Source organism: Nerophis ophidion, linkage group LG24 (assembly GCF_033978795.1).
Source record: "Nerophis ophidion isolate RoL-2023_Sa linkage group LG24, RoL_Noph_v1.0, whole genome shotgun sequence".
NCBI classification, from domain to species: domain Eukaryota; kingdom Metazoa; phylum Chordata; class Actinopteri; order Syngnathiformes; family Syngnathidae; genus Nerophis; species Nerophis ophidion.
The window spans coordinates 35,386,473-35,407,937 of record NC_084634.1 but is presented as its reverse complement, the minus strand read 5'-3'; the positions used below and the strand labels follow the sequence as shown (position 1 = coordinate 35,407,937).

Here is a 21,465-nt window from a genome sequence, read left to right as displayed (position 1 = left end):
TATTTTGAAGAAACTAGAATGTAAAATATGTTTTCAGTTATTTCACCTTTTTTTTGGTTAAGTACATAACTCCACATGTGTCCATTCATAGTTTTGATGCCTTCAGTGACAATCTACATTGTATGTAAATAGTCATGAAAATAAAGAAAACTCATTGAATCAGGTGAAGGTGTGTCCAAAGGTTTTCATTGTTACAAACACAGTTTTTATTCTCATGCACACATGTAGGGATTGCTTTCCAGCAATATATTTTCTCTGTTGGTGAGTCCTTCTCTGGCTCCCACTCCGACCACCTCTCTCCTCCCTGTTGCTGCCTATACAGAGTGACAGGTGATTAGATAACAAGGCCCAGGTGGGCCCTCTATGCACCTTTCGCTGACTTCGAGGCCGGTCCTGGCACACCCCGCTTCACTGCAGGCCACGCCCCCCTCCACAAAGCACAATTTAATATTTTTAGTTGCTCAGACAGCTATGTGTTCAAAGAAGTTTGGATTGGCGTAAGTTGTTTCTTAAAGGGGAAATACGTTGATGTCTTTTGTTGGCATTTAAGTTAGCGAGCTGGCACCGGTCGATCAAAGTGCAGTTATCAATCGTATTAATTCGGTGAGTTTAAATCAAAACGTTGGGAGTTTTACATCCCTAAGTGAAGTTTTGCTGTCTTTAAAAAAAAAAGAGGCACTCCATTCTCTTGAATTATAAAGAGAGCTATACCGGGGCGGTATAGCTCGGTTGGTAGAGTAGCCATGCCAGCAACCTGAGGGTTCCATGTACGATTCCCACTTTCGCCATCCTAATCGCTGCCGTTGTATCCTTGAGGCAAGACACTTTACCCACCTGCTCCCAGTGCCACCCACACTGGTTTAAATGTAACTTAGATATACAGCTTCATGGTGGCAGAGGGGTTAGTGCGTCTGCCTCACAATACGAAGGTCCTGCAGTCCTGGGTTCAAATCCAGGCTCGGGATCTTTCTGTGTGGAGTTTGCATGTTCTCCCCGTGAATGCGTGGGTTCCCTCCGGGTACTCCGGCTTCCTCCCACTTCCAAAGACATGCACCTGGGGATAGGTTGATTGGCACCATTAAATTGGCCCTAGTGTGTGAATGTGAGTGTGAATGTTGTCTGTCTATCTGTGTTGGCCCTGCGATTAGGTGGCAACTTGTCCAGGGTGTACCCCGCCTTCCGCCCGATTGTAGCTGAGATAGGCGCCAGCGCCCCCCGCAACCCCAAAAGGGAATAAGCGGTAGAAAATGGATGGATGGATAGATATACAGTTGTGATCAAAATGATTCAACCCCCACACAATGTTGGTGTTTTAGGAAGTTTGGAGATTTATTCCGTATTTTGTGTATAGTCATATCAAATAAAGATGTGTCAAATAGACAAATGCAAATTAAATTGTAACACTGTATTTTACAAAACACCAAAAAAGGACATTTTTCTTAATATGTCATTGACAAAATGATTCAACCCCCTAGTTCCATGCATCTTTAGTACTTAGTAGAACACCCTTTGGCAGTAATGACATCCTTCAAAGGTGATACATAACCGGACACAAGCTTCTTGCAACGTATTTTAGCCCATTCCTCTTGGGCAAAGGCCTCCAGTTCATTCATATTCTTGGGCTTGTGTGCTGCAACTGCCTTCTTCAAGTCCCACCACAGCTTTTCTAGAGGATTTAGGTCTGGCGACTGTGAAGGCCACTCCAGAGTCTTCCAGCCCTTCTTCTGCAACCACTCTGATGTTGATTTGGAGGTATGCTTGGGATCCTTGTCCTGGTGGAAGGTCCAACGTCTCCCAAGCCTCAGCTTCGTCACTGACTTCATGACATTTGCAGCTAATATATCCTGCTAGGAAATAGAATTCATAATGCCTTAAACGCGCTGGAGATTCCCGATACCTGAGGCAGAGAAACAGCCCCAGAGCATGATTGACCCCCCACCATGCTTAAAAGTAGGCAAGGTGTTCTTCTCTTTGTAAGCTTCATTTTTTCTCCTCCAGACATAACGTCGATTCATAGGCTCAATGAGTTCCAGTTTTGTCTCATCACTCCATAGAACAGTTTCCCAAAACCTGTGGGGTTTGTCCAGATGATTTTTGGCATACTGGAGTCTATTTTTCTTGTGCCTGATAGTCAGAAGTGGGGTGCGCCTGGGAGTTCTGGCATGGAGGCCTTCATCTCGTAGTGCGCGCCTTACTGTTCGTGACGAAACCTGCATTTCCGCCCTCTGCAATGTCCTGTTGTAGTTCCTCAGCTGTTACCCGGGGGTTTTTCACCACTGTACGCTTCAAATACCGGACAGCAGTTGCACACAGCATCCTCTTTCTACCACGCCCAGGTAGTGTTTCCACTGTGCCTTTAGCTTTAAACTTGCGAATTATGCTCCCAACTGTGTCTCTTGGAATGTGTAATGTCTTTGCTATTTTCTTATATCCATATCCTTTCTTATGAAGAGAATCGACCTCCTCTCTTGACTTCTTTGACCACTCCCTGGACTTCACCATGTTGCAAATACACCATTGACCATCTACAACAGGGGTGTCAAACTCAAATACAGAGTGGGCCAAAATTTTAAAAGGAACAAAGCCGCGGGCCAAGGTTGAACAAATGAACCTTTTAATAGGGACCCAAAGAAGTTTTGCATTAAATATTGAACAAGCAAGGCTTATATAACTTTAGTGACATGCAAAATCCAGTTTCAAATAATAATAATAATAATAATTAAAAAAATATCTGGCATATCAAATAAAATTGTAATAAAAATGTTATGCCTTTTTTTTCTATTTGCAATCTTCTGAGGTAAATATCAAATTTTTTTCCACAGGCTAATAATACATTTGAAAATAAAATAACAATAATGAATGAACCAAACATTCAAGCCTTGAAGTAGCAAGAGAAAATGCATGAATATCTGGCATTTAGGCGGAAGGCGGAGTCCACCCTGGACAAGTCGCTACCTCATAATATTCTATTAAATAGATTATATATACAGTCTATAATAAATTTCAGTTTGCTGAAAGTTTCCCGCACCGTAACACAACAGAACAAATACCCAGAGCCGCAAGGGGCTCTGGGTATTTGTTCTGTTGTGTTACGGTGCGGATGTTCACCCGAAATGTGTTTGTCATTCTTGTTTGGTGTGGGTTCACAGTGTGGCACATATTTTTAACAGTGCTAAAGTTGTTTATACGGCCACCCTCAGTGTGACCTGTATGGCTGTTGACCAAGTATGCCTTGTGCGTGTGTGTGAGTGTGTGTAAAAGCCACAAATATTATGTGACACGCTGTTAGTATGGAGGAAAAGCGGACGTGACGACAGGTTGTAGAGAACGCTAAAGGCAGTGCCTTAAATGCACGCCCCCAATATAGTTGTCCAGGTGGAAATCGGTACAAATTCGGGAGAATGGTTGCCCCGGGAGATTTTCGGGATGGGCACTGAACTTCGGGAGTCTACCGGGAAAATTAGGAGGGTTGGCAAGTATGAGTATTAGCGGTGAATGCGGTGTTACCGCGGCACCGACGCTGTATAACACCGGCGGGCCAGCTCTAATGTGAAGTGAAGTGAATTATATTTATATAGCGCTTTTCTCAAGTGACTCAAAGCGCTTTACATAGTGAAACCCAATATCCAAGTTACATTTAAACCAGTGTGTGTGGCACTGGGACCAGGTGGGTAAAGTGTCTTGCCCAAGGACACAACGGCAGTAACTAGGATGGCACAAGCGGGAATCGAACCTGCAACCCTCAAGTTGCTGACACGGCCACTCTACAAACCGAGCTATGCCGCCTAATGCTAAATTGATATTGCCTCAAGGGCCAAATTAAATTACACGGCGGGCCAGATTTGGCCCACGGGCCAGAGTTTGACACCCGTGATCTACAAGAAGCTGAGCGTCACAGTCTTTTTCGTTATGGTTCTAATCACATCTACAGGTGTTTTCAACACCTGATTGAACATACCTTATTTAATGATTAATTAATGGGTTGTACTTGTATAGCGCTTTTCTACCTTCAAGGTACTCAAAGCGCTTTGACACTACTTCCACATTTACCCATTCACACACACACAATCACACACTGATGGAGGGAGCTGCCATGCAAGGCGCTAACCAGCACCCATCAGAAACAAGGGTGAAGCGTCTTGCTCAAGGACACAACGGACTTGACGAGATTGGTACTAGGTGGGGATTGAACCAGGGACCCTCGGGTTGCGCACTGCCACTTCAACACTGCGCCATGCCGTATGACTATAAAATCTCACTAACACAATAAGCAGATGAGGGATTTTCCAGAATTATCCTAGAAAATGTGTCTAATAACATCTGAATCGCTCCCACTGCCCTCTTTTTTTTCTTTCTTCTACTCCTTCACTCATACTATCCTCATCCATGAATCTTTCATCCTCGCTCATATTAATGGGGAAAATTGCCGCTTTCTCGGTCCGAATCGCTCTAGCTGCTGGTGGCCATGATTGTAAACAATGTGAGGATGTGAGGACCTCCACAACCCGTGACGTCACGCGCACACCGTCTGCTACTTCCGGTACAGGCAGGCTTTGTTATTAGCGACCAAAAGTTGCAAACTTTATCGTCAATGTTCTCTACTAAATCAATTTTTTTTCTACCGCTTATTCCCTTTTGGGGTCGCGGGGGGCTCTTGCGCCTATGTCAGCTTCAGTTGGGCGGAAGGCGGGGTACACCCTGGACAAGTCGCCACCTCATCGCAGGGCCAACACAGATAGACAGACAACATTCACACACTAGGGCCAATTTAGTGTTGCCAATCAACCTATCCCCAGGTGCATGTCTTTGGAGGTGGGAGGAAGCCGGAGTACCCGGAGGGAACCCACGCAGTCACGGGGAGAACATGCAAACTCCACACAGAAAGATCCCGAGCCTGGGATTGAACCCAAAATCTGTTCTTAAGATTTATAATCTTCAAGGGGTTGAATCATTTTGTCAATGAGATATTAAGAGAAATGACACTGTTTGGTATGTTACAAAATATAATGTTTTAATTCAAGTTGCATTTGTCTATTTAATGCATCTTTATTTGATATGACTATAAACAAAATACCGAATAAATGTCCAACTTGCTAAAACACCAAAATTGTGTGGGGGTTTGAATAATTTTGATCACAACTGTAGGGTTTCACTATGTAAAGCGCTATATGACTATAGTTCACTTCACTTAATTCATGAATTGGATTGCCACGGAAGTGTAATTGACTTGTCCTCATGTTGCTCACTTTAACAGGGTCTTATATCAAATGGTGTCTTCTACCGTTGGGGATTCTACGCTCCAGACGGGCCGGCCCTGGACGAGGTCAGCGAGCTGGTGGACGCCGGGAAGGTACCGTACTGACCCACTCCTACCTAATAACATCAGCTGCATGTCGGTAGTTGAAATAAAACAGTAGTAAGCATGAACAAAACGGGGAGAGATTCCATAGATTGTAGTATTAGAGACCAAAGTTCAGGGGTGTGCACATGACATTCCTGCTGTGTCGGGTAGTTGCTGTCCGACGGAGCCGGACGCTGAATGGATTTTTACACGGTGCTGAGCAGCCATTTGCACCCGGCGTGTTGGACCCCGGTGCTTTTGTCCTGGGGGCTTACCGTAAGCAGACTATTTAGACCGGTGACAGGAAGCTATGGACACACACACACACACACACACACACACACACACACACACACACATGTCCCTCTCTCAGTCAGAAGTCTTTCCAATGTGTCATCACCACCACGCTCACCAGTCATTGTTAATGACGAGCGATGCTGACCAAATAACAAGCCCAATTGTCCAGCCTCATCACATTCTACACCCTGTCCCTTTCCCACATTTGGAGCTGTGGAATTCTGGGTATTTAAACCTGTAAACCAGCAAAAAATGTACCCTATTCTCTGAGGATACACAATCATTTTTAACCTGACATCAATGACTTATTTATAGCTATTTTTTGAGGTGGATTTGACTGTAGTTTGTGCACACCTGGAGGTAAAGTGAATTATATTTATATAGCGCTTTTCTCTAGTGACTCAAAGCGCTTTACATAGTGAAACCCAATATCTAAGTTACATTTAAACCAGTGTGGGTGGCACTGGGAGCAGGTGGGTAAAGTGTCTTGCCCAAGGACACAACGGCAGTGACTAGGATGGTGGAAGCGGGAATCGAACCTGCAACCCTCAAGTTGCTGGCACGGGCCACTCTACCAACCGAGCTATACCGCCCCGGTAAGAGAGAGAGTGTAGATCAGGGGTCACCAACCTTTTTGAAACCAAGAGCTACTTCTTGGGTACTGATTAATGCGAAGGGCCACCAGTTTGATACACACTTAAATAAATTGCCAGAAATAGCCAATTTGCTCAATTTACCTTTAATAAATAAATCTATATATATATTGAAAAAAAAGGTTATTTCTGTCTGTCATTTCGTCGTACATTTTTTTTCCTTTTACGGAAGGTCGAGAGGTAGAGAATAAAAGATGAAAAAACAGTTAATTGAACGGTTTAAAAGAGGATAAAACACGAAAAAAATGAAAATAAAATTTTGAAACATAGTTTATCTTCAATTTTGACTCTTTAAAATTCAAAATTCAACCGAAAAATATGAAGAGAAAAACGAGCTAATTTGAATTTTTGGAAAAAATGTAAAAAATAATTCATGGAACATCATTAGTAATTTTTTCAGATTAAGATTAATTTTGCAATTTTGATGACATGTTTTAAATAGGTTAAAATCCAATCTGCACTTTGTTAGAATATATTACAAATTGGACTAAGCTATATTTCTAACAGACAAATCATTATTTCTTGTAGATTTTCCAGAACAAAAATTTTAAAAGAAATTCAAAAGACGTTGAAATAAGATTTAAATTTGATTCTACAGATTTTCTACATTTGCCAGAATATTTTTTTTAAATTTTAATCATAATAAATTTGAAGAAATATTTCACAAATATTCTTCGTCAAAAAACTGAAGCTAAAATGAAGAATAAAATTAAAATGTATTTATTGTTCTTTACAATAAAACAAATACATTTACTCAAACATTGATTTAAATTTTCAGGAAAGAAGAGGAAGGAATTTAAAAGGTAAAAAGGTATATGTGTTTAAAAATCCTAAAATCATTTTTAAGGTTGTATTTTTCTCTAAAATGATCTTTCTGAAAGATATAAGAAGCAAAGTAAAAAAATAAATGAATTTTTTTAAACAAGTGAAGACCAAGTCTTTAAAATATTTTCTTGGATTTTCAAACTCTATTTGAGTTTTGTCTCTCTTAGAATTAAAAATGTTGAGCAAAGGGAGACCAGCTTGCTAGTAAATAAATAACATTTAAAAACTAGAGGCAGCTCACTGGTATGTGCTGCTATTTGAGCTATTTTTAGAACAGGCCAGCGGGCGACTCATCTGGTCCTTACGGGCACCGCGTTGGTGACCTCTGCTGTAAATAATAGGGGACTTGACAAACTGTACTTATTGATTGTGGAAGTCGCTTCCTTCCGGGTTCTTCGGGCCACCAGTCACTGACATGGCCACTCCTTTTCAGGGTCAACAATAATGTTTATTTTACAATAAACGCCAGATCGGGCAAAGTCTTTATGTGCTTTCCAGCAATTGTCTTTCCTCGATCGAGCACATGAATGGTTTTCCCTACGAGTGGTCTGCCTTGCTCTCACTCCCCTCGGGCATCGCCAACCGCCATCAACAACAACTCCTTTCCTTCCCGACTGCCGCTTTTAACAGAGCTCTAGAAAGAGGTTCCGCAGCCTCCGAAGCAGAACCTTCAGGTTCCGTAATAGCTTCTTCCCTCAGGCCGTAAGACTCTTGAATGCATCATAAGTAAATTATCCCCTCAACTCCCCCCAAAATGGATAAACTCGCTGGAATAAAAAAAGACAATATAACATACATCCATAAACGTGGACGCATGTGAAAAAGTGCAATATATTTATCTATACAGTAATCTATATATTTATTTAATTATATATGCACCTTATTGTTTTTTTTTAATCCTGCATTACCATGAGCTTATGTAAGGTGATTTTGTTTTTATCTGTGCTGTTTAAGTTCAAATTTGAATGACAATAAAAAGGAAGTCTAAGTCTAGACAAACACTCTCAGCTGTGTCATCTACGCACCTGTCGCTAATCTCGAAGCCGGTTCTGCCACACCCCGCTTCGCTGCAGGTCCGCAGGCCACTCCCACCACATAGATTTTCTCTAAGAAGTTGAACGCACCTGTCGCTAATCTCGAAGCCGGTTCTGCCACACCCCGCTTCGCTGCAGGTCCGCAGGCCACTTCCACCACATAGATTTTCTCTAAGAAGTTGAACGCACCTGTCGCTAATCTCGAAGCCGGTTCTGCCACACTCCGCTTCGCTGCAGGTCCGCAGGCCACTCCCACCACATAGATTTTCTATAAGAAGTTGAACGCACCTGTCGCTAATCTCGAAGCCGGTTCTGCCACACCCCGCTTCGCTGCAGGTCCGCAGGCCACTCCCACCACATAGATTTTCTCTAAGAAGTTGAACGCACCTGTCGCTAATCTCGAAGCCGGTTCTGCCACACCCCGCTTCGCTGCAGGTCCGCAGGCCACTCCCACCACATAGTATTTCTGTAAGAAGTTGAACGCACCTGTCGCTAATCTCGAAGCCGGTTCTGCCACACCCCGCTTCGCTGCAGGTCCGCAGGCCACTCCCACCACATAGATTTTCTCTAAGAAGTTGAACGCACCTGTCGCTAATCTCGAAGCCGGTTCTGCCACACCCCGCTTCGCTGCAGGTCCGCAGGCCACTCCCACCACATAGATTTTCTCTAAGAAGTTGAACGCACCTGTCGCCAATCTCGAAGCCGGTTCCGCCACACCCCGCTTCGCTGCAGGTCCGCAGGCCACTCCCACCACATAGATTTTCTCTAAGAAGTTGAACGCACCTGTCGCTAATCTCGAAGCCGGTTCTGCCACACCCCGCTTCGCTGCAGGTCCGCAGGCCACTCCCACCACATAGATTTTCTCTAAGAAGTTGAACGCACCTGTCGCCAATCTCGAAGCCGGTTCCGCCACACCCCGCTTCGCTGCAGGTCCGCAGGCCACTCCCACCACATAGATTTTCTCTAAGAAGTTGAACGCACCTGTCGCCAATCTCGAAGCCGGTTCTGCCACACCCCGCTTCGCTGCAGGTCCGCAGGCCACTCCCACCACATAGATTTTCTCTAAGAAGTTGAACAAATGGGGCTTCACGGTGGCAGAGGGGTTAGTGCATCTGCCTCACTATACGAAGGTCCTGCAATCCTGGGTTCAAATCCAGGCTCGGGATCTTTCTCTGTGGAGTTTGCATGTTCTCCCCGTGAATGCGTGGGTTCCCTCCGGGTACTCCGGCTTCCTCCCACTTCCAAAGACATGCACCTGGGGATAGGTTGATTGGCAACACTAAATTGGCCCTAGTGTGTGAATGTGAGTGTGAATGTTGTCTGTCTATCTGTGTTGGCCCTGCGATGAGGTGGCGACTTGTCCAGGGTGTACCCCGCCTTCCGCCCGATTGTAGCTGAGATAGGCGCCAGCGCCCCCCGCGACCCCAAAAGGGAATAAGCGGTAGAAAATGGATGGAAAATGGAGTTGAACAAATGACTACATCTGAAGTAAACAAGCTACAAAAGCACACACAAACAACTCAAGGTTTACATTTTAGATACATGGATAGGTAGATGGTACTTTATTGAATCCTTCAGGAGAGATCCCTAAGGAACATTTAAATTCCAGCAGCAGTGTACAGAATTGAGATCAAATTTAAAAAGTATAGACATTAGAAAAAATACCCATATATTGTATGTATATCCATCCATCCTGCTCTGGCTCAGGATCAGCAGACTATTCAGACCATAGCAAGATGGATGAATAGTCCTCGGCATCAAGGATCCTCAGGAAGTGACCACAAGATCACCTCCTGAGGACCTCTCCACCGTTCACACTTAAAAAAGAAGAAAGTCAGACGCAAAAAAAAATACAACATAAAAAGTCACAAAAAAAAGCAAGTAAACCGTGAAAAAAACATATCAAAAGTGACACAATAAAGCAATAGTAGTGTGGGATCAATACAACAAATAATAACAATAATAAAAAAGGAATACAACTACAAAAAAGATATGGCAATTTTTTTTTAGACTTAGACTTCCTTTTTATTGTCATTCAAATTTAAACTTGACAGTACAGATGAGAACGAAATTTTGTTGCATTAGCTCATGGTAGTGCAAGATAGAAAAATAAGGTGCAGATATAAATAAATAGAGTACTGTACAGATAAATATGCACTTTTGCAGATGCATCCAGGTTTATGGATGTATGTTACATTGTAGTTAGTGCTGCAAGGGATTCTGGGTATTTGTTCTGTTGTGTTTATGTTGTGTTACGGTGCGGATGTTCTCCCGAAATGTGTTTGTCATTCTTGTTGGGTGTGGGTTCACAGTGTGGCGCATATTTGTAACCGTGTTAAAGTTGTTTAGACGGCCACCCTCAGTGTGACCTGTATGGCTGTTGACCAAGTATGACTTGCATTCACTTGTGTGTGTGAAAAGATGAAGATACCATTTGATTTGGCCGGCCCGCAAAGGCAGCGCCTTTTAAGGTTTATTGGCGCTCTGTACTTCTCCCTACGTCCGTTTTAAAAAGTCATACATTTTACTTTTTGAAACTGATACCGATAATTTTGAAACCGATACCGATCATTTCCGGCAGTCCATACTTGCCAACCTTGAGACCTCCGATTTCGGGAGGTGTGGGGGTTGGGGGCGGGGCGTGGTTAAGAGGGGAGGAGTATATTTACAGCTAGAATTCATATATATATATATATATATATATATATATATATATATATATATATATATAAAACAAATATTTGACTTTCAGTGAATTCTAGCTATATATATTTATTATATATATATATATATATATATATATATATATATATATATATATATATATATATATATATGCTTGAATTTCAGTGTTCATTTATTTACACATATATACACAAATAACACTCATCTACTCATTGTTGAGTTAAGGGTTGAATTGTCCATCCTTGTTCTATTCTCTTGTCACTATTCTTCTAACCATGGTGATCACCCTCTCTGATGATGCATTGCTGTGTGGCACGCACAAAAGTGCTTTCATCAAATGCACTAGATTCTGGAATCTTGCATCTCTCCCTAGAATGGCCCAAAACCGGTCAATCTTTGCTTCCTGAGGAAGATCTTCACTCCACTCTCTAAAAGCCGTAGATGTTATTGTCACATATGCATGTACAGTAGATGGCAGTATTGTCCTGTTTAAGAGTGGCACAACATTGCTGTTTACGGCAGACAAACTGCTTTACGGTAGACGAAAACGTGACTGCTGTTGTTGTGTGTTGTTACCTCGCTGGGAGGACTTTAATGAAACTGCCTGACAATAAACCCACATAAGAAAGCAAGAACTCGCCTTTGATCATTCTACAGTTACAACGTCATTTGGCAGACACGCTGTTTTTATTGCGGGGAAGCGGACGTGAAAACAGGCTGTCCTCACTCAGGTCCGCATGGAGCTGGAGGGGGCGTGGCCTCCAGCTCTGTCTGAATTTTGGGAGATTTTCAGGAGAGAATTTATCCTGGGAGGTTTTGGGAGAGGCGCTGAATTTCGGGAGTCACCCGGAAAATTCCGGGAGGGTTGGCAAGTATGCGGCAGTCCGACATTATCGGACATCTCTAGTTAGACCATAACTTTTTTTGTGGCACATTCGATTGGGACAGGTTTTGGGAGATTTGGACCTGGCGGGGTAGCCAACTTCACACAATTCCAAGTTGCAAGTCTAAGTGATTTTGTCCGCCATTTTTTCCACTATGACAGATCCTACCAGTGATGGAGGCCACCTTCCCGTTCAGCCAGGTTCCCCAGGCTTTTCAGAAGTTGGAACACGGCCACGCCAGAGGCAAGACGGTCGTCAGCGTGATCGGCGACCACGAGAGCGGGGAGAAAGAAATGGTCCAGGACGGTCGCCCTGAGGCGGCGGCGCATCAAAGTGCGACACACAACTAACGACCGGGAATGATGCTGCCTGTCTTTATCTTTTGGAGCAGAGGACAAAAAGCGGGACCGGATCCTGCCACATCATCAAGTTGTCTTGAAGACTTGGCAAGTTTTCACACTCCATATGATGTTGCCGTAGCAACCGGCAGCAGTCTCCAGGCAACCTTTCAGGTCAGATTGCATTTTGCAGTGACATCATCACCTCAAAGCACTTTGCAGGGGTCCGATTGTGTTGCTGTAAAGTAAAGTTTATTTACACAGTATTTGGGAGTTGCTTATATGTGGTGATCCATGGTGAGGGACATTTTATTGAAGTCCAAAAGTGTTTAGGGAGCAACAACATTGTGCACGGTACAGTTTGGACACACCTTCTCATTCAATGCGTTTTCTTTATTATCATGTCTATTTACATTGTAGATTGTCCCTGAAGGCATCATAACTATGAATGAACACATGTGGAGTTACGTACTTAACTGGAAACATGTTTTGTATTCTAGTTTCTTCAAAATAGCCACCCTTTGCATTCTCTCGGTGAGCTTCAAGAGGTAGTCACCTGAAATGGTTTTCACTTCACAGGTGTGCTTGAAGCTCATGGAGAGAATGCCAGGAGTGTGCAAATCAGTAATTGGAGCAAAGGGTGGCTATTTTGAAGAAACTAGAATATAAAACATGTTTTTAGTCATTTCACCTTTTTTTGCGAAAACATGTTTTATATTCTAGTTTCTTCAAAATAGCCACCCTTTGCAAACTCTTGGCGCTTTCTCGGTGAGCTTCAGGAGGTAGTCACCTGAAGGGGTTTTCACTTAACAGGTGTGCTTGAAGCTCATGTAGAGAATGCTCAAAAGCAGTAATCGGAGCAAAGAGTGGCTATTTTGAAGAAACTAGAATATAAGATATATTTTTAGTTATTTCACCTTTTTTTTGTTTATGTACATAACTGAAAACATGTTTGAGATTCTAGTTTCTTCAAAATAGCCACCCTTTGCAAACTCTTGGCGCTTTCTCGGTGAGCTTCAGGAGGTAGTCACCTGAAAGGGTTTTTACTCTACAGGTGTGCTTGAAGCTCATGTCGAGAATGCCATGAGTGTGCAAATCAGTAATTGGAGCAAAGGGTGGCTATTTTGAAGAAACTAGAATTATAAAACATGTTTTCAGTTATGTACTTAACAAAAAAAGGTGAAATAATAGAAATTTTGTTTTATATTTAGTTTCTTCAGCCAACATTTGCTCTGATTACTGCTTTGCACACTCTTTGCATTCTCTCCATGAGCTTCAGGAGGTAGTCACCTGAAATGGTTTTCACTTCACAGGTGTGCTTGAAGCTCATGGAGAGAATGCCAAGAGTGTGCAAAAGCAGTAATCGGAGCAAAGGGTGGCTATTTTGAAGAAACTAGAATTACAAAACATGTTTTCAGTTATGTACTCAATAAAAGTGAAATAACTAAAATTATGTTTTGTATCTAGTTTCTTCAAAACAGCCACCCTTTGCTTTGATTAGTGCTTTGCACACTCTTGGTATTCTCCCGATGAGCTTCATGTACACCTTTGAAATGAAAACCATTTCAGGTGACTACCTCTTGAAGCTCATCGAGTGAATGCCAAGAGTGTGCAAAAGGTGGTTATTTTGAAGAAACCAGACTATAAAACATGTTTTCAGTTATATACTTAACAAAAAAAGGTGAAATAACTGAAAATAGGTTTTATATTCTCGGTTCTTCAAAATAGCCACCCTTTGCTTTGAGTACTGTTTTGCACACTCTTGGCATTCTCTCCATGAGCTTCAAGCTCACCTGTGAAGTGAAAACCAAGCTCATGAAGAGAATGCCAAGTAATCAGAGCAAGAATGGAAAATACAGAAAACAGATTGAATGAGGAGAAGGTGTATCCAAAGGTTGGGCCTGTACTGTGTGTATGCTTTCACTTTTCCTTCAGATGTAAAATCTGCACCAATTAAAAACATACAAAGCCAAGGAGAGGATTGCTTTTATTGCTGAAGGAAAGGCAAAAATAGAACATTTGAATACAAACACATGCAACATGTTAACACTGTTTAAGTTCATGACAAAACAGGCAAACTCCATTTTATCGACTGAAAAGGCAAAGATATAAAACCTATTACTGGAAGCGTCGATACGGTTCTTTTTCATTCAAGTCCAAACCTGGTGTGTACGTTACGTGGGCACGAATACATTCTCAAGAGTTCACTTCACTCATCCACGGAAAGGAGTTGTGGTAAAGGTGCATGTAGTCCTTGGAACACTTGCCGCACAAAATTTAAATAACCTCCACATCCCACGTCTGGTGGAGCTTATTTGGATCCAGGGTGTTGAGGATCACTTGGTTTTTGTCGTAATGATTCCCCCCTGAAAAAGACAGACAGATGGGTTACTATTGCTTTTAAAGCAGGGGTCACCAACGGTGCCCGTAAGGACCAGATGAGTCGCCCGCTGGCCTATTCTAAAAAAAAGCTCAAATAGCAGCACTTACCAGTGAGCTGCCTCTATTTTCCAAATTGTATTTATTTACTAGCAAGCTGGTCTCGCTTTGCCCGACATTTTTAATTCTAAGAGAGACAAAAATCAAATAGAATTTGAAAATCCAAGAAAATATTTTAAAGACTTGGTCTTCACTTGTTTGAATAAATAATTTTTTTTTTTTTTACTTTGCTTCTTATAACTTTCAGAAAGACAATTTTCGAGAAAAAATACAACCTTAAAAATGATTCTAGGATTTTTAAACACATATACCTTTTTACCTTTTAAATTCCTTTCTCTTCTTTCCTGACAATTTAAATCAATGTTTAAGTATTTTTGTTTGTTTTATTGTAAAGAATAATAAATACATTTGAATTTAATTCTTCTTTTGAGCTTCAGTTTTTTCGACGAAGAATATTTGTGAAATATTTCTTCAAACTTATTATGATTAAAATAAAATGAAAAATATTCTAGCAAATCTAGAAAATCTGTAGAATCAAATTTAAATCTTATTTCAAAGTCTTTTGAATTTATTTTAAAAAATTTTGTTCTGGAAAATCGAGAAGAAATAATGATTTGTCTTTGTTAGAAATATAGCTTGGTCCAATTTGTTATATATTCTAACAAATGCAGATTAGATTTTAACCTATTTAAAACATGTCATCAAAATGCTACAATTAATCTTAATCAGTAAAAATTACTAATGATGTTCTATGAATTCTTTTTGTAATTTTTTCACAAAGATTCAAATTAGCTAGTTTTTCTAGTCGAAATTGAAGATAAACTGTTTCAAAATTTTATTTAAATTTTTTTGTGTGTTTTCTCCTCTTTCAAACCGTTCAATTAAGTGTTGTTTTTTTTAACATTTATTCTCTACAAAAAACCTTCCGTAAAAGGAAAAAAATGTACGACGGAATGACAGAAAGGAAATACCCATTTTCTTTTATTTATATAGATTTATTTATTAAAGGTAAATTGAGCAAATCGGCTATTTCTGGCAATTTATTTAAGTGTGTATCAAACTGGTAGCCCTTCGCATTAATCAGTACCCAAGAAGTAGCTCTTGGTTTCAAAAAGGTTGGTGACGCCTGCTTTAGAGTCATGTGTGCATTATTTTGCAAAAGTATCCAACAACCGTTAATAAATGCATTGTCTAATTTAAAGTAAGACCTAAATGCATGTGGTATGGTATGTTGGGCAGAGCGACAACGCCATCTACTGTACGGAGTTGGCCACATCGCACGGCTTCACCACTTTGTGGAATATTTCAAGCGTATTCCACGACATAGTTGCCCTCAATAAAGCATTTTCAAGCAAAACAATAACTAAAAAAAATAACGCGACAGTAGTGTTTGCTACTAGAGGAGACCAAATCAATCACATCGTGCTGTTCAGTTTCCTGGCCACTGATTGGCTGAGCATTAATATAGTCCAGGGGTCGGCAACCTAAAATGTTGAAAGAGCCATATTGGACCAAAAATACAAAAACAAATATGTCTGGAGCCGCAAAAAAATAAAAGCAATGAGATATAAATTGAATTAAGATGACTTAAAGCATTGGTGTCAAACTCTGGCCCGCCGTGTAATTTAATTTGGCCCTTGAGGCAATATCAATTTAGCATTAGAGCTGGCCCGCCGGTATTATACAGCGTCGGTGCCGCTGTAACACCGCATTCACCGCTAATACTCATACTTGCCAACCCTCCTAATTTTCCCGGTAGACTCCCGAAGTTCAGTGCCCCTCCCGAAAATCTCCCGGGGGCAACCATTCTCCCGAATTTCTACCGATTTCCACCCGGACAACTATATTGGGGGCGTGCATTAAAGGCACTGCCTTTAGCGTTCTCTACAACCTGTCGTCACGTCCGCTTTTCCTCCATACTAATATTTCAGGGTTTTACACACACGCACAAGTGAATGCAAGGCATACTTGGTCAACAGCCATACAGGTCACACTGAGGGTGGCCGTATAAACAAGTTTAGCACTGTTACAAATATGCGCCACACTGTGAACCCACACCAAACAAGAATGACAAACACATTTCGGGCGAACACCCGCACCCTAACACAACAGCACAAATACCCAGAATCCCTTGCAGCACTAACTCTTCCGGGAAACTTCCAGCAAACTGACCAATAATTAACGTTTTATTCACGCATTTTTCTCTTGCTACTTCAAGGCTTGAATGTTTGGTTCATTCATTATTGTTATTTTATTTTGAAATGTATTATTAGCCTGTGGAAAAAAATGTATATTTACCTCAGAAGATTGCAAATAGAAAAAAAGGCATAACATTTTTATTGAACTTTTTTTTTCATATGCCATTGATATTTTTTTAATTGTTGTTATTATTAATTGAAACTGGATTTTGCATGTCACTAAAGTTATATAAGCCTTGCTTGTTCAATATTTAATGCAAAACTTGTTTGGGTCCCTATTAAAAGGTTCATTTGATCAACCTTGGCCCGCGGCTTTGTTCCGTTTAAAATGTTGGCCCACTCTGTATTTGAGTTTGACACCCCTGACTTAAAGGAAACCAAATGAGCTCAAATATAGCTACAAATGAAGCCTAGTAATGCAATATGTACATATAGCCAGCCTAAATAGCATGTTAGCATCGATTAGCTTGCTGTCATGCAGTGACCAAATATGTCTGATCAGCACTCCACACAAGTCAATAACGTCAACAAAACTCACCTTTGTGCATTCATGCGCAGCGTTAAAAGTTTGGTGGACAAAATGAGACGTGAAAAATAAGTGGCATAAAACACGTCTTAGAACATGGGTGTCAAACTCTGGCCCGTGGGCCAAATTTGGCCCGCCGTGTGATTTCATTTGGCCCTTGAGGCATTATCAAATTACCATTAGAGCTGGCTGGTCAGTATTATACAGCATTCACCACTAATACTCATACTTACCAACCCTCCCGATTTTACCGGGAGACTCACAAATTTCAGTGCCCCTGCAGAAAAATTCCAGGGGGCAACCATTCTCCCGAATTTCTCCCGATTTCCACCCGGACAACGATATTGAGGGCGTGCCTTAAAGGCTCTGCTTTAAACGTCCTCTACAACTCTTCGTCACGTCATACAAACACCTTGCCGGCTCAGTCCCATAATATATGCGGCTTATACACGCACTGACAAGGGAATGCAAGGCATACTTGGTCAACAACCATACAGGTCACACTGAGGGTGGCCGTATAAACAACTTTAACGCTGTCACAAATATGCGCCAAACTGTGAACCCACACCAAACAACAATGACTAGTACATTTCGGGAGAACATCCGCACCGTAACACAACATAAACACAACAGAACAAATACCCAGAACCCCTTTCAGCACTAACTCTTCAGGGACGCTACAATATACCACCAAACCCCCCCCCCCCACCTCAGGTTGCCTCAGTTCAAAGCGTGAGCCCCGACATTAATGAACTAGCATCCAAGAAAAGATGCCAGGTACATCAGATTAGATCAGTATGTCGCAAACTGAGCAGTAAAAAGGCCTGAATGGTTGATTTATTGTTTATTTTATTTTCAAATGTATTAGCCTGTGGAAAAAGTTTATTTGGATATTTACCTCAGAAGGCTGCAAATAGAAAAGAGGCATTCCATTTTTATTTAAATTGTATTTGATATGTCATTGATATTTTTTTATTATTATTATTATTTAAAACTCGAATTTGCAAAGTTTTACAAGCCTTGCTTGTTCAATATTCAATGGAAAACTTGTTTGGGTCCCTATTAAAAGGTTCATTTTTTTCAACCTCGGCCCGCGTATTTGTTCAGTTTTAAATTTTGGCCCACTCTGGTATTTTGAGTTTGACACCCCTGTCTTAGAAAGTCGGAGAAAGTTATACATGTAAAAAAAACTACGGTGAATTCAAGGACCGCCACAAATAGTAGGACAAAACGGCGCTCGCCAAATACTCGAATCAGTGATGCATGTTTAATAAAAAACAGTGTGCTTCATAATAATTAGGGAGGTTTGTGTCATGTATTTCCTCCTAAAGAAACTATAATAAAACCAAAAATATATTTTTTATATTTTTTCCCCTCATCTTTTTCCATTTTGCATACATTTTTGTAAAAGCTCCAGAGAGCCACTAGGGCGGCGCTAAATAGCCGGCATGCGGCTCTAGAGCCTTGGGTTGCCAACCCCCGAAATAGTGGAATAAAAGACTGTAAATGTTATTTCATGTCTAAAGGTCTCTTAGAACGTTATTTACAAACCAAATACTGATAAAGTTGAGGAATGCTCATCAAACACTTATTTGGAACATCCCACAGGTGTGCAGGCTAATTAGGAACAGGTGGGTGCCATGATTGGGTATAAAAACAGCTTCCCAAAAAATGCTCAGTCTTTCACAAGAAAGGATGGGGCGAGGTACACCCCGTTGTCCACAAGTGCGTGAGCAAATAGTCAAACAGTTTAAGAACAACGTTTCTCAAAGTGCAATTCTAAGAAATTTAGGGATTTCGACATCTATGCTCCATAATATCGACAAAATGTTCAGAGAATCTGGAGAAATCACTCCACCTAAGCGGCATGGCCGGAAACCAACATTGAATGACCGTGACCTTCGATCCCTCAGACGGCACTGTATCAAAAACCGACATCAGTCTCTAAAGGATATCACCACATGGGCTCAGGAACACTTCAGAAAACCCCCAAAAATATTATTTAAAATAAAAAATTTTTTTGCAAACCAGAAAGAATAATCCGTAAATGTGTCTGTGCTGTCTAGAGATCTGCAGCGTAACCGTGTAATACTCTCCCATACCAGTAGGTAGCTAATTGCCTTGTAGATGTCAGGAATGACGACAGTGGTTTGCAGGTAAAAAGGTGTCGAATGCTTAATTTAAAAAAAAAAGAAAAAAAAAAGGGGAGTGCTGCTAAGAAAAGGCATTGAAGCTTAGGGAAGGCTATGCAAAACTAAAACTGAACTGGCTGCAAAGTAAACAAAAACAGAATGCTGGACGACAGCAAAGACTTGCAGTCAGAGGAGCAGATGGCGTCCACAAATGACGTGTGGAGAATGCATATAGGAGTTATTTCTTTATTCATAGTCCTGTTTACAGGTGGCGACTTGTCCAGGGTGTACCCCGCCTTCCGCCCGATTGTAGCTGAGATAGGCGCCAGCGCCCCCCGCGACCCCGAAAGGGAATAAGCGGTAGAAAATGGATGGATGGATGGATGTTTAAAGCAGCTAGTATTTTTCCGTTTGTACTCTTTCTATGTTTCTATCTTATGTCCGCAAGTAAACTGCGTGCTTTATTTACTTTGAAGGCTTGGAATGTGGGAGTTGGAGTACTCCCTTTATATCTTATTCATATTAGAACAATGAGGCTATATTCCTTTCTGGACAGGGTGGGGGGGCTGTTTTTCGTATTTAATAAGTTGTCTCTCTCCGTTTGGCATTCAGACCGCTTCTAAGTGCTGGTATTAACAGACGGTAGAACTGGTCTCCTAAAGCCTTAGTAAAACTTGATTATATTCCTAATATGTCTTGTTGGTTCTTCTTACTCTGCATATATGTCATCTGAAAGAATTTGGGATTGACCAGTGACTTTAACTTCTTGGGAGGGAAGGCTGGTCAGACGCAACAATTAATAATATAGGAGCGTAAGACAAGAACTAAAACCCAAAAACTCAAAATACTTCTGAAGTGTTCCTGAGCCCATGTGGTGATATCCTTTATAGATTGATGTCGGTTTTGGATACAGTGCTGCAGAATTTTTTTCAACAGAAAAAAAATGTGCCCCGGCTTAGAAAAGGTTGAAAAACACCGGTGTAGAGCACACCTAATAGAATTACAATAATAGCGTGCTAGTATGGTGAAGTCCACAAGGTGTCACTGTTGAATAGCCATCCATTCATTCATTTTCTACATACAGCTTGTCCCTTTTTGGGGGGGGGTCTGAAGTGTTCCTGAGCCCATGTGGTGATATCCTTTATAGATTGATGTCGGTTTTTGATACAGTGCGGCGGAATTTTTTTCAACGGAAAAAACCTGTGCCCCGGCTCAGAAAAGGTTGAAAAACACAGGTGTAGAGCACACCTAATAGAAGTGAAGTGAAGTATATTTATATAGCGCTTTTCTCTAGTGACTCAAAGCGCTTTACATAGTGATACCCAATATCTAAGTTACATTTAAACCAGTGTGGGCGGCACCGGGAGCAGGTGGGTAAAGTGTCTTGCCCAAGGACACAACGGCAGTGACTAGGATGGCGGAAGCGTGAATCGAACCTGCAACTCTCAAGTTGAATAGCCATCCATTCATTCATTTTCTACATACAGCGTGTCCCTTTTTGGGGGGGGGGTTGTTCTGAAGTGTTCCTGAGCCTTTGTGGTGATATCCTTTATAGATTGATGTCGGTTTTTGATACAGTGCCGCGGAATTTATTTCAACGGAAAAAAAATGTGCCCCGGCTCAGAAAAGGTTGAAAAACACCGGTGTAGAGCACACCTAATAGAATTACAATAATAGTGTGCTAGTATGGTGAAGTCCACAAGGTGTCACTGTTGAATAGCCATCCATTCATTCATTTTCTACATACAGCTTGTCCCTTTTTGGGGGGGGGGGGCTCTGAAGTGTTCCTGAGCCCATGTGGTGATATCCTTTATAGATTGATGTCGGTTTTTGATACAGTGCCGCTGGTGGCATGCCTCTGAATTTTTTTCACACTAGCCATCCATTCATTCATTTTCTACATAAAGCTTGTCCCTTTTGGGGAGGGTTCTGAAGTGTTCCTGAGCCAATGTGGTGATATCCTTTACAGATTGATGTCGGTTTTTGATACAGTGTTGCCAATCAACCTATCCCCAGGTGCATGTCCTTGGAGGTGGTAGGAAGCCGGAGTACCCGGAAGGGAACCCACGCAGGAGAACATGTAAACACCACACATAAAGGTCCTAAGCACAAG

The 21,465-nt window shown here is 41.5% G+C and overlaps 2 protein-coding genes across 3 annotated transcripts in view; one reads left to right on the top strand and one right to left on the bottom strand.

Annotated features, from left to right (window-relative positions):
- LOC133542350 (reticulon-4-interacting protein 1 homolog, mitochondrial-like) overlaps window positions 1–14,417 on the top strand; it is a 42,777-nt gene extending 28,360 nt beyond the window's left edge. The window contains exons 8-9 of the mRNA XM_061886400.1: window positions 5,255–5,350; window positions 11,881–14,417. Coding sequence (XP_061742384.1) covers window positions 5,255–5,350; window positions 11,881–12,069 — 285 coding nt within the window. The 3' untranslated portion in view covers window positions 12,070–14,417. The remainder of the gene's footprint in view (window positions 1–5,254; window positions 5,351–11,880) is intronic.
- LOC133542349 (beta/gamma crystallin domain-containing protein 1-like) overlaps window positions 14,027–21,465 on the bottom strand; it is a 105,503-nt gene continuing 98,064 nt past the window's right edge. For both annotated transcript variants that reach the window (XM_061886399.1, XM_061886398.1), the window contains exon 22: window positions 14,027–14,423. In XM_061886399.1, the coding sequence (XP_061742383.1) occupies window positions 14,335–14,423 (89 nt within the window). In that variant the 3' untranslated portion in view covers window positions 14,027–14,334. The remainder of the gene's footprint in view (window positions 14,424–21,465) is intronic.